The sequence below is a fragment of the Bison bison genome, unplaced genomic scaffold (assembly GCF_000754665.1).
Source record: "Bison bison bison isolate TAMUID 2011002044 unplaced genomic scaffold, Bison_UMD1.0 scf7180017864108, whole genome shotgun sequence".
NCBI lineage: Eukaryota > Metazoa > Chordata > Mammalia > Artiodactyla > Bovidae > Bison > Bison bison.
In genome coordinates, this window is record NW_011494680.1 from 2152040 (window position 1) to 2166113 (window position 14074).

General features: G+C 45.7%; 1 protein-coding gene across 1 annotated transcript in view; it reads right to left on the minus strand.

Moving 5' to 3' along the window:
- FER1L6 (fer-1-like family member 6) overlaps positions 1–14074 on the minus strand; it is a 175416-nt gene that overhangs the window by 59068 nt on the left and 102274 nt on the right. The window contains exons 22-23 of the mRNA XM_010839005.1: positions 7200–7334; positions 3373–3522 (exon numbers count right to left, since the gene is read on the minus strand). Coding sequence (XP_010837307.1) covers positions 3373–3522; positions 7200–7334 — 285 coding nt within the window. The remainder of the gene's footprint in view (positions 1–3372; positions 3523–7199; positions 7335–14074) is intronic.

The following is a 14074-nucleotide window of genomic DNA, read 5'->3' on the forward strand; positions in this document are numbered from 1 at the left end:
AATTAAAAGACGCTTACTCCTTGGAAGGAAAGTTATGACCAACCTAGATAGCATATTCAAAAGCAGAGACATTACTTTGCCAACAAAGGTTTGTCTAGTCAAGGCTATGGTTTTTCCAGTGGTCATGTATGGATGTGAGAGTTGGACTGTGAAGAAAGCTGAGAGCCGAAGAATTGATGCTTTTGAACTGTGGTGTTGGGGAAGACCATTGAAAGTCCCTTGGACTGCAAGAAGATCCAACCAGTCTATCCTAAATGAGATCAGTCCTGGGTGTTCATTGGTAGGACTGATTTTAAAGCTGCAACTCCAGTACTTTGGCCACCTGATGCAAAGAGCTGACTCATTTGAAAAGACCCTGATGCTAGGAAAGATTGCAGGCAGGAGGAGAAGGGGACGACAGAGGATGAGATGGTTGGATGGCATCACTGACTCAATGGACATGGGTTTGGGTGGACTCCGAGAGTTGGTGATAGACAGGGAGGCCTGGCGTGCTGCAGTTCATGGGGTCACAAAGAGTTGGACATGACTGAGCGACTGAACTGAACTGAACTACCTTAAACTTACACAAAGTTATATGTCAATTATATCTTAAAAGACCTGGGTGGGCGGTGGGGAGGGGAAGCAAAACTCCACCAATATCAATTCAATATTACTTAATACTTTACCCAATTTTGACCTAAAATCACTCATGGACAGCCTAAAATCACCTGGACCCTCACTTGAGGAAAGACTGGATCAGCTGGTTTTGAAGGTCACTCTTTCAGTGCTAAGAGTTCACGTTTCTATGCAGCACACATCTATCTGCTGAGAGCTGGTTCTATTTAACTTTCACCTGATTGGGCATCCTGGAATCCTAGAACTTAAGATTTGTAAGACAAAGATTTCACCAGTTCTCTTCTCCCCTCCTAGACTACAGTCGCCACAGAACTGAAGCCGATGCCTGGGTTTCTGCTACTCTGACCCTTTAAGAGCTCATCCTGCTTCAGTTCCCCTGACAGATAGATTGTTCTTTCTCTAAGGCAGCCATTCTAGCATTAAAAAGTTCATCCTTAAATGGAGCAAAAACCAGACCACAATCAAAGTCTGATTAGCTGTACTTCAGAGCTCATCTCTCGGAGAAGGCAATGGCACCCCACTCCAGTACTCTTGCCTGGAAAATCCCATGGACAGAGGAGCCTGGTGGGCTGCCATCTACAGGGTCGCACAGAGTCAGACACGACTGAAGCGACTTAGCAGCAGCAGCAGCAGCAGCAGCAGAGCTCATCTCTAATAGTCTTAAGCAACTCCCAAGCTACACATGTGGGCAGTTTGGATTTGAGTACAAGTGTATCTAACTCAGTAGCTGTTCCCTTCCGCTTATACTCTCCAGTCTCTCCAGCTCTTGGGGGAATTGGTATACATGAATTCTAGGCTCCAAGCTGCCATATCAAGTAAGCCATTGCCTTTCTATCCAGCTCAGTTTCTTCACCTGAAATAGATGGGACTAGACTAGGTCCGTCTAGTCAAAGCTATGGTTTTTCCAGGGGTCATGTATGGATGTGAGAGTTGGACTGTGAAGAAGGCTGAGCGCCGAAGAATTGATGCTTTTGAACTGTGGTGTTGGAGAAGACTCTTGAGAGTCCCTTGGACTGCAAGGAGATCCAACCAGTCCATCCTAAAGGAAATCAGTCCTGAATATTCATTGGAAGGACTGATGCTGAAGCTGAATGTCTAATACTTCGGCCACCTGTGATATGAAGAACTGACCCTTGGAAAAGACTCTGATGCTGGGAAGGATTGAAGGCGGGAGGATAAGGGGATGACAGAGGATAAGATGATTGGATGGCATCACTGACTCAATGAACATGAGTTTGAGTAAACTCTGGGAGCTGATGATGGGCGGGGGGGCCTGGTGTGCTGCAGTCCATGGGGCCGAAAAGAGTCGGACATGACTGAGTGACTGAACTGACTGAGATATCCTGCTTTAGTATTTCATGGTATAATACTACTAATAATAATAAAATAAGTAGCATTTGTTGCATGTTGATTTCATGCCAGGAACTTTAGGGAGATTAATTATCATCTCCAGTTTTGCAGGTTAAACAGAGAGAGACTAAGTGGCTAACCCAAGGTCGCACACTAGTAAGTGATGGGAACAAGATCCATACCCATGGGATCCACCTCTAACACCCTCCCTCTTACTCGCTTGCTGTGTCTTAGGATTGCTTGCTTCCTAGTTTCTGTACCAGGTGAGATTTTTCTAAAACTGGGATTTTTGGAAAACAGGCTTTCCTAGAGAGGATTGATCTGACCCAAAGGGCAGGTGCCCTCTGCCCCCAGTGAATGGGATGGTCAGGGAGAGAAACCTCTCTGATGCAGGCCCACCAGGTCATTTCTTCCCTCTGTCCCATTTGGTCCTGGATGATTCAACCAGACTCAGCTTCCCTCCTCAAGTATCCTGCCTTTGCTTTCTGAGAAGTTCTTCCTAGACGTATGTTCCTAAATTCCCCAAAGTCTTAGTAGGACAGATTAGGAACTCGAGGTCTTTGGGAAACTTTGTGATACAGTGTAAGGAGCAGAAGGTTTAAAGGTCTTAAGTTCAGCTCTCAGTTCAACCACCGACTAGCAGCCTGATGAGGGAAGTCAATCAATTACATTAATCCTCAGTTTACCATCCATAAAATGGGAATCATAATCCGTACCTCATCAGGATTGAGGGAGATTTCAGTGTGATGAGAGGGGATGTGAGGCAGCAACCACAACACGGGGCACGTGGGAGTGTCCACAAACGTTTTCTCCCTTCCCCTTTCATATTCTCTAATGGTTTGTATGGAGCATGCTATGCTATGCTATGCTAAGTCGCTTCAGTCGTGTCCAACTCTGTGTGACCCCATAGACGGCAGCCCATCAGGCTCCTCTGTCCCTGGGATTCTCCAGGCAAGAATACTGGAATGGGTTGCCATTTCCTTCTCCAATGCATGAAAGAGAAAAGTGAAAGTGAAGTTGCTCAGTCGTGCCCACTCTTAGCGACCCCATGGACTGCAGCCTACCAGGCTCCTCCGTCCATGGGATTTTCCAGGCAAGAGTACTGGAGTGGGGTGCCATTGCCTTCTCCGTGTATGGAGCATAGCGCTGCTCAAGCTTTGCTGGCCAAATCCATAAGGACCTTTCATCCTGGGACTGTGACTTGCAGCACAGGGGCTCTGGGAATAGCTGGTCACCTGAGTTCTTAAATGGTATCTCCCAGGTCCCCAGAAGGAGCCATCTCCAGACACAGGACAGCGGTGAGGGACCAGGCACAGAGTGACGGATGTGCACCTCCTGTGAGGCTGCTTCTCTGGCCGGGTAGACTAGATGGACGGCTAGTGCAGCTGTCGCTTCCAGTCCACTTACCTGCAGGAGTTCAAATACAGCAAGGAGGTCCCCTCCAGAGAGGTTCCCACAAAAGATGGGGTGATAGCACAGCCTGGGGGGCTCGTAGTCCTGGTCAGCTAGTTTCACCACAGGAGCAGCCACAGTGGCACCCAAATATTCTGGCTTTCCCTAGGGCAGAAAAGATAAGAATTTTTGTTCCTTGTGGTCACCTACCTTGTGTCTCAGTGTGATTTTGTAATTAACCTTCACAAAACCATCAGCCTCATGTCTCCCTCCTACTACTGTCTACATGCCTCACTGTCTTCTTCTGCTAAGCCCCTCTAGTCCTTTTCCATAGGCTCGGGGAGCAATAGAATCTATCTGGGCTCCCAGGGAAAACTCTAAGGTCATCTCAGGGGCTTCCTGGCTGAAGACCACCTTAGGGGTTATCTCTTTTTTTCAGTGTATTGAGCTCAGTGGAATGAAGATAATCACCCCGGGTAGACTTGAAAGGGAAAAGGAAAATAAAGTGATAGCACACATTCTGAACGATCTCCAGGGCAGGGCACCACTGTGGCTGAGACACAAGTTTGGAGTCCAGGCAAGCATGAGTTGGAGACGCCAAATCTACTACTTTCTAGATCTCTGGTCTTGGACCATTTACTCAACCATTTTGATCCTCATGCTTAAAAAGGGGTTAAAAGTACATTGTTTTGAGAGCAAAAGTAGGGTACTGCGCATGTCCCCTGCACACAACATCACCTAAGGCGGGGCAAACCACCTAAGGACAGTGTTACCCTCTCCCCATATAAGGAACAAGTTTGCTCCTCCTTCTCAGGGAGCAAGTCAGCAAGGGAACCTGTCGATTCTCATTCCCTCACTGCTGCAGCAGGGGCCCCAGTAAAGCCTTGGGTGAATTTCTTTTTTAAAAAAAGGTACATTGTTTACAGGGCCATGATGATTAATGTAATAATGTATGTGCTTTGCACAACAGCTGGTAAACAGTAAGTGCTCAGTGGCAATCCACTCCAGTATTCTTGTCTGGAGAATCCCCATGGACAGAGGAGCCTGGTGGGGTACAGTCCATGGGGTCACAAAGAGCTGGACACGACTGAGTGACTAAGCACAGCACACGCATAGTAATATGATGGTGATTAAGATCAGCATGTTTAAGTAATAGAGCAATTCTGCCCAACTGTTCTTGGCAGTAAAAGAGTATTAGAATGGCTTTGTTTGTAAGTTTCTTGAAGAACTACTTGATGGTATATCTTCTGCCTTTTCCTAGTGCCTGCTCCCAGTTCTGGTTCCACCCCAAGCAGCCTGGGGCTGGAGCCTGGGGCTGCTTTGCTGTTTATCTCAAGAACAGCTGTGATGTAAGTCCCAGGCAGGCAGGCAGGATTACCTATTTTATTCACTGTTACGTCCTCTTGGCACAGGGCAGGCACTCATCCAAGCTCTTGTTGATCCAAGAGTAAAAGAGCTTTCACTTATCTGGATAAGTGACCTCCAAGTCCAAGGACAGGGCCCATACTCTCTTTGGCTGAGGCTGGGTTTTAACACCTGTGCTGCTTCATTGCCTTTGGACTCGTGAACCAGCATTTGCATTCCCGGCTGTAAAAGGAAGCTTGGCGAGGGGGAAAACAAACAAACGAAGCTGCCTGCTGATATCCAGTGGCACCATCAGACCTGTTCCGGGGATGAGTGGAGTTAGGGCAGCTGGATATGAAATGAATGATCTGCTGCATAATTATTTTGTCCATAATCCTAGCTCAGAAAAATTAACTTAAAACGAGCCCTGGAAACAAAAGAGTAAACATAAACTGAAGCAACCTGCGTGCCAAATGTAAACTAATTTCTTACAGAGCCGGCAGACTTGAATGAGGGCACAGGCACCGTGTAACGAGAGAAAGCTAGAGACTGGAAGCTGGGTCCTGCAGAGTCAGAATCTAAAATTTGATCATCACCATGGGATTGTGATGGCGGCAGCCCACGGGTGTGAACAGAATCTTTTGCACATCAACACGTATCTCAAGGAAGAAAGTGCAAAAAAAAGTTCATATTTTCTTTCTCTCCTACATTTTCTTTTCCTTTAGATGTGAGAATGTAGGCTTTCTTTTCTGGACAGAGTTTGGCTTGGGGAGGGGCCCAGGAAGGCAATCAATGAATGGAGATCTAGAAGAGGGTCTGAAAAGCAAACAGACAAAGGGAAATCCACTGTAGTCCAGTGGGTGGGTCTCAGTTTTTAATGATGACTGATTGCTGTTGTGTATATTTGTGTGTGTGTGTGTGTGTGTGTGTGTGTGCGCGCGCGCGCGCGTGCTAAGTTGTGGCCAACTCTTTGCAACCCCATGGGCTGTAACCCGCCAGACTCCTCTCTTTGCCCATGGAAATTTTCCAGGCAAGAATACTGGAGTGGGTTGCCGTTTCCTCCTCCAGGGGAGCCTCCCGCCCCAGGGATTGAACTTGCACTTCCTGTGTCTCCTGCATTGCAGGCAGACTCTTTACTGATGAGCTACCTGGGCAGCCCTTGATTGTTGTTATTGGTTGTCAAATAAAAATACTTAAGATTGGAATCATATTGTTATGGACTCTATTAAAAAGGTGTTTATTTTGTGACCTTCTTTACAGAAAGTCTATATTCTAGGCACAGCAGTAGAACACACATCTACTGGAGTAGGTTGCCGTACCCTCCTCCAGAGGATCTTCCTGACCTAGGGATTGAACCCACGTCTCCTGAGGCTCCTGCATTGTAGGAGGATTCTTTACCACTGACCCACTGGGGAAGCCCATAAATATACCACTTAGCCCAAATTTACAGATGGGGGAATGGAGTCCAGAGAGTGACAAGGAGAAGCTGAATATGTATGTCTAAAGGGAGACAGTCACAATGGCCACTCCACTTGTGCAGGAAAAAGTGGACACAGGAGGCTAAATTCAAGTTCTGGCTGTGCCTCCAGCCAGCTGCGACCTTGAACAAGGCATTTGACCTTTCTGGGCTTCTGTTTCCTCTTCTCCAAAGCCAGAAGGGGCTTCATGCTCTCCAGTTCTCCCATCCAAATTTCCTCCTGACCTTGGCTGAAGGTCGGAGCTGCCAGGCTGCTCTGAGGAGGTGAGGAGGCTTTAGGAAGTTTTCTTGCAACAACTCTTGTACTTAGTATTATTTGTGCTTCTACAATCTCCAAAGGAGGTAAAGACATTAAAGAAAACATTAAAACAAGCCTTTGCCTTTCCCTTTAGACTTCTTAGTTTAAAAAAGAAAAAGATTTGTTTCAGTGATTAAAAAAAAAAATCCTCCAGTAAGCTTTAGAATTGGCCCAGCATTTCAGAACACAGACATCTTTGGAGAGGAAGCAGTCTGGCTAACATCATAACAGAAATGAGATGGAGATAAATGCATTGTTTCAGGGCTTGGAAGCAACAACCAAAATAAGAAGATCCAGTTACAAGACTGAATCGGTGACAATACATCCATTTGCTTCCAGCCAGGGAGATCAGTAAAGACCTTCTGTTTTCAAAAGGCATGGACTTTTTTTACTAGCAGCAATAGAATATAGAGCCCGCTGGGGACTGGGGACAACTATGGGTGGCCTTAATAATTATATTCCTAAAGAAGTGAATGTTGATTGAACTTTTGTGAATCAGATCCTATTTTAATTGCAATCTAAAGGGTAATCTAAGCAAAAAAAAAAAAAACAACCCATTAGTAAAACAAATGATCTTCACTGATTTCCCTAGTTCTTTAAAATCAGCGTTTTTCCCAGGTGAGAACTGCATCCAGGCACCGTCCCAGGCTGGATAAAGAAAGGAAGGTGGCTGAAAACAGTGTTTTTGGTGAAGCCCGGTCAGCGCAGCCCTGAGACACTCACCACCGCGTCACTGTCGTACAGCTCCACCACCACTAAGGGTGGGGATTCTGCCAGCTCCTTCTGGTCTCCGTGCAGCACCAGGTCATTGAACAGGAGCATCTGGTTCCAGGTGGGGGAGAGGGTCTCTGGAATGACCTGTAAGGTGGGGCCAAGAGAAAAGCCAACACTCACTCGATCAAGTTGGAGGGGGCTCTGGGAAGGGTAAAGAGGACACATCCTTAACATCATTGCTCATTTGATCAACATTCAAGCAACAAAGGAAATTAATATACTACTAAGTACCGGATGCTAGGCATGCAGACTCCCTGCCCTGGAGGAGCTTACCTAAGTTTCATGAGTAGTACCCCACCTGATTGCCACCCTATTTGCAAACACGAGTGTAAAAGTGAAAGTCACTCAGTTGTGTCTGACTCTTTTGTGACCCTATGGACTGGAGCCCGCCAGGCTCCTCTGTCCTTGGAATTCTCCAGGCAAGAATACTGGAGTGGGTTGCCATTTCCTTCTCCAGGGCATCTTCTCTACCCAGGGATTGAACCTGGGTCCCTGCTTTGCAGGAGGACTCTTTACCATCTGAGCCACCAGGGAAGGCATTTGCAAGCATAATTCCAGCTTAATCCTCGCAGTGGTGCTTCCATCATGACACCAGCTACCCTTCACTGAGCACGTACTGTGTGTTGGCTGTGGTGCGTCACATACACTGTCTCGCTCAAACTTCCCAACAATTCTGGGAGGTGGAAGCATAAGCCAATGCTCACTTGTCCAGAGTGAGCACGTGGCAGAACCAGGATTTAACCTGGATCCTTTGGCCCAAACTGCTAACTTCATCCATCCTCACCAAGTAGATGCTAATATTATCTCCATTTGGTTGTTCTTGTTGTGCTGTCATGTCCAACTCTTTGTAACCCCATGTCCGCCAGGCTCCTCTGTCCATGGAATTTTCCAAGCAATACAGAAGTGGGTTGCCATTTCCTCCTGCAAGGCATCTTCCCAACTCAGGGATCTCTTGCATCTCCTGCATTGGCAGGCAGATACTTTTACCTGGGAAGCCCAGTGAAAGGCTAAACTGAGGATGAGGGAGATTTAGTGATTCTTCATTTGTTAACAAATAAAATTGTGTCATCAAATACTCAAAAGCAGATTCTCAAGTTAATATTCCTGTGGAATTCTACTGCTGTTGGCTACTTAATCTGACTGTATTGAACTGACTAGGGTCTTCAAAATAATCCTTACCATTTTGCATGACATCATTCTTTCCTCCATAGCAAATTGTGACAGTGGAAATTAGCTGCACCCATTATGCAGATGGGAAACCAAAGGACAACCAAACTACATAATTTGTCCAGAACCATGAATGTCTCACCAGAAGTGGCTCAGCGCTCCCTGCCAGGCCATTCAAGCAGTACCTTTAGAAGCTAGGGTGTGATGGACTTGCATCCTCTATTTTACTGGATGTTTGGAAGCATGCCATTTTCACAGAGCTAGAAGCTAGGCCTGCTTGCAGGATGGGTGGACTTTGCAACTAGGCAAAAACTGTTGCATTCATACGTGAGTACTGGAAACAGGCCACAGTCACAGCCTCCCAGACAGTGCAGGCAAATGGACGATTTCACAGCATAATGCAGACCACACAGCAGCTGCTGGATCCTGAGGAAATTTCCACTGCGCACCACTCTCTCTAGGAGGGATTAGAGAGAGCCTCTGGCCTGAACTAACTAACTGCTTAGGCTCCAAGGTCCAAATAAAACTGTCATCTCAGAGTTTTACATCAAGAGCCATTTCAAGTCACGGCCTTAAATCATTTGCACTGTGATCATGAAATAATATTTTTATTGCTTTTTATGTGAGCCATAAAAATATCGCACATTCCACAACTTCCTTCCTTGCTTTTTTGCCTTTGGAGTATTTTATGCCTCTCACACAGTGAGGTTTTGAACATTACGTTCCAGAGAAAATCTTAATTCTTTGGACAGGAAAAGAATGGCTTCCACCAACTCACGAACAGAAGTTACAGCGTTGCAATGCTAAGTTCCCCTGTGAAGGTGACTGACATCACAATAAACATGTGTTTTCAGGTTGCTTTTGAAAATAAAAATGTGATCATTTTTGCAGGCTGCCCCCAAGAGTGTAATACCAAAGCAATTTATAATTCTCACAGCATCTTTCCTACAGAAATGTTCTGATGGCTTCCTTGGCACTTGGGGCTATAATTGCTGCTTGGTAAGATTCCAGAGGCTAGCATTCAATCTTTCGTTCATTATATATCTATTCCTTCAAAGTGCTGGCACAGTGTCCAGTATCACATGGCATCCTGTGCTGAGTGGGTGTTCGATAGCTACTTGCATGAAGTAATGAGTGGGTACTGGCTTGTCCCATGAGTGAAAGGACATGTGGCCACCTTTGAGAGGTACTGAAAGGCTCACCCGAGCAAAAGTACATTCTCCCACTTTGTAACTGGGAAGGGTTAAATTTAAATTTACACTGGATCTGCTTCTTTGACTTTAACCCTTTTTTGTTATTATAAACATACATAATGGCTTGCTTCAGGGACATAACCTGAGCCCTGCACCTGGCAAGGACTCTAAGGTAATGAAACTAACACATCCCCCTATCTGAGACTTGCCATTCTAGGGGATATTTGCAAGGATTGAATAGTCTTTTTACTTTGTTTCCTCGCCTCTCCCCATCTCTGATCCATAAAAGCACCTGGCAACCAGGCCCTGACAAGATGGTTATTTTGAGGTGATAGCTGCCATCTTCTCATCAGCTGGCTCATCGATTAAAGTCTCTTCCATTCCTCAACCCCTCGTCTCTAGGATTCACTGGCCTGTCATGCAGCGAGCAGAGCCAGCTTGGATTCCATAACAACTTCTTTGCCAAGGTGAGCACAACTCACCTCACTTTCTCAGAGCTTCCTTCAGAGGTTATGCTTGTAAAAACTGGTTCAATGACATTGCTGGAGAGATTCTAGTAACACTGAAGTTTAATGCAGAAGGAGAAGGGGACAACAGAGGATGAGATGGTTGGATGGCATCACTGACTCGATGGACATGAGTCTGAGCAAGCTCTGGGAGCTGGCGATGGACAGGGAAGCCTGGCGTGCTGCAGTCCACGGGGTCGCAAAGAGTTGGACATGACTGAGCAACTGAACTGAACTGAAGTTTAACTCTTTGAAGAAGGAGTGAGATGGCATGGATGGAGTGTGGCTTTAGTCTCAGAGACACCCCTGGAATAGACCCCTGGTTTCACCATCCACCTATGTCCTACTTGACCAGGTGATTCAGCCCCTCTGAACCTTAGTCTTACTCACTTCAATGGAGTTAGTACCTACCTTGTAGAATTGTTATGACCATGGTTTAAGATAAAGCATATTAAGTGTCTGGCATACAGTAGGTACTCAATAAAGTGCTTACTGCCCACCCTAATCAACCCCAGCCACACACATTTATAAATGAGTGAACATTTATTGACTACCTACTGCATGCCAGTCTTGGTCACTGGGTAACTCGTGTCTTAATAAGAGAACACCTGTTCCTCAGGACTCAGCATCCACCTGTTTGAAATCTCAGCTTCCACGCTCCCCACCTGCTAAGATCCCTGTCCTTCTCCTCGAAGCTCCATCTTAGCCACACAGTCTCCCTCCCCTTCTATCCCCAAAGTCTTTCTCTTTGGGAGCTGTCTCTCATTCCCTTTACTCTATCACCACAAGATTTCCAAGTTCCACGTCCTTGGTGGTGTCTGGAATAGCTGGATTTCCAGTCTGAATTATTTTGTACCATTAAGTCACATATAAGGGGCTTCCCATGTGGCGCAGTGGTAAAAAATCAGCCTCCCAATGCAGGAGATGTAAGAGATGTGAGTTTGATCCCTGGGTTGGGAAGGTCACTTATAAAGGACTTGCTGCAGAACCCACCCTTCAGAGTCAGTTTTCCTTGAGCAACACATTCAGACACGTGCTTACAGGTGAATGGTGGACCAGCTCAGCTATGACTGTAGAGCCCCCAGCTCAGCCTTCTCCACCTTGAAGAATGCATGAGCTGGGCATGTCACACAAAGACTAGTCCCACGGAGGCAGCACACACTGCAACAGGAGAGGGAATCTAGAACCCTTTCTTTTTTTTTTTTTTTTTAGTTTTCTTTTTTAAAAATATGAATTTATTTATTTTAATTGGAGGCTAATTACTTTACAATATTGGATTGGTTTTGCCATACATCGACATGAATCCGCCACAGGTGTACAGATGTTCCCCATCCTGAACCTGCCTCCCACCTCCCTCCCCGTACCCGTACCCCATATCATCCCTCTGGGTCATCCCAGTGCACCAGCCCCAGGCATCTTGTCTCATGCATCAAACCTGGACTGGCGATTCATTTCACATATGATATTATATATGTTTCAATGCCATTCTCCCAAATCATCCCACCCTTGCCCTCTCCTACAGAGTCCAAAAGAGTGTTCTAGACATCTCTGTCTCTTTTGCTGTCTCTCATACAGGGTTATCATTATCATCTTTTTAAATTCCATATATATGTTATTATACTGTATTGGTCCAAAATGGAAGCAGAGTGGTTAAGCAAAATGACTTTGGAATTAGACCAACATGGGTATCCATCTTAGCTCCACAGGTGTTAGTCACTCAGTCGTGTCCAACTCTTTGCAATCCCATGGACTGTAGCCCACCAGGCTCCTTTGTCCATGGGATTCTCCAGGTAAGAATACTGGAGTGGGTTGCCATGCCCTTCTCCAGGAGATCTTACCAACCCAGGGATCGAACCCAGGTCTACCGCATTTCGGGCACACACTTTACCGTCTGAACCACCTGGGAAGGCAACGTGAAAGCTGCTCAGTTGTGTCCGACTCTTTGTGACCCCATGGACTACCTTGACCCAGGGATCAAACCCAGGTCTCCCGCATTGCAGGCAAATTCTTTACCAGTTGAGTTCCCAGCATAATTTGGCTCTACCACCTTCTATTAATAATTAAAGCGTCTCCAAGCCTTACCTTCCCCATCTGCAGACTGAGGACACTAGTTCAGTTAGTAAGTCAGTTCAGTCGCTCAGTCGTGTCCGACTCTTTGCAACCCCATGAATTGCAGCACGCCAGGCCTCCCTGTCCATCACCAACTCCCAGAGTTCACTCAAACGTCCATCGAGTCTGTGATGCCATCTGGCCATCTCATCCTCTGTTGTCCGCTTTTCCTCCTGCCCCCAATCCCTCTCAGCATCAGAGTCTTTTCCAATGAGTCAACTCTTCGCATGAGATGGCCAAAGTACTGGAGTTTCAGCTTTAGCATCATTCCTTCCAAAGAACACCCAGGACTGATCTCCTTTAGAATGTACTGGTTGGATCTCCTTGCAGTCCAAGGGACTCTCAAGAGTCTTCTCCAACACCACAGTTCAAAAGCATCAAATCTCTGGTGCTCAGATTTCTTCACAGTCCAACTCTCACATCCATACATGACCACAGGAAAAACCATAGTCTTGACTAGACAGACCTTTGTTGGCAAAGTAATGTCTCTGCTTTTGAATATGCTATCTAGGTTGGTCATAACTTTCCTTCTAAGGAGTAAGCATCTTTTAATTTCATGGCTGCAATCACCATTTGCAGTGATTTTGGAGCCCCAAAAAATAAAGTCTGACACTGTTTCCACTGTTTCCCCATCTATTTCCCATGAAGTGATGGGACCAGATGCCATGATCTTCGTTTTCTTTCGTTTTCTGAATGTTGAGCTTTAAGTCAACTTTTCCACTCTCCTCCTTTACTCTCATCAAGAGGCTTTTTAGTTCCTCTTCACTTTCTGCCATAAGGGTGGTGTCATCTACATATCTGAGGCTATTGATATTTCTCCCAGCAATCTTGATTCCAGCTTGTGCTTCTTCCAGCCCAGTGTTTCTCATGATGTACTCTGCATAGAAGTTAAATAAACAGGGTAACAATATACAGCCTTGACATACTCCTTTTCCTATTCGGAACCAGTCTGTTATTCCATGTCCAGTTCTAACTGTTGCTTCCTGACCTGCATAACAGTTTCTCAAGAGGCAGGTCAGGTGGTCTGGTATTCCCATCTCTTGAAGAATTTTTCACAGTTTATTGTGATCCACACAGTCAAAGGCTTTGACATAGTCAATAAAGCAGAAATAGATGTTTTGCTGGAACTCTCTTGCTTTTTCCATGATCCAGCGGATGTTGGCAATTTGATATCTGGTTCCTCTGCCTTTTCTAAAACCAGCTTGAACATCTGGAAGTTCATGGTTCACATATTGCTGAAGCCTGGCTTAGAGAATTTTGAGCATTACTTTACTAGCATGTGAGATGAGTGCAATTGTGTGGTAGTTTGAGCATTCTTTGGCATTGCCTTTCTTTGGGATTGGAATGAAAACTGACCTTTTCCAGTCCTGTGGCCACTGCTGAGTTTTCCAAATTTGCTGGCATATTGAGTGCAGCATGTTCACAGCATCATCTTTCAGGATTTGAAATAGCTCCACTGGAATTCCATCACTTCCGCTAGCTTTGTTCGTAGTGATGCTTTCTAAGACCCACTTGACTTCACATTCCTGGATGTCTGGCTCTAGGTGAGTGATCATACCATCGTGATTATCTGGGTCATGAAGATCTTTTTTGTACAGTTCTTCTGTGTATTCTTGCCACCTCTTCTTAACATCTTCTGCTTCTGTTAGGTCCATACCATTTCTGTCCTTTATCGAGCCCATCTTTGCATGAAATGTTCCCTTGGTATCTCTAATTTTTTTCAAGAGATCTCTAGTCTTTCCCATTCTGTTGTTTTCCTCTATGTCTTTGCATTGATCGCTGAGGAAGGCTTTCTTATCTCTTCTTGCTATTCTTTGGAACTCTGCATTCAGATGCTTATATCCTTTGC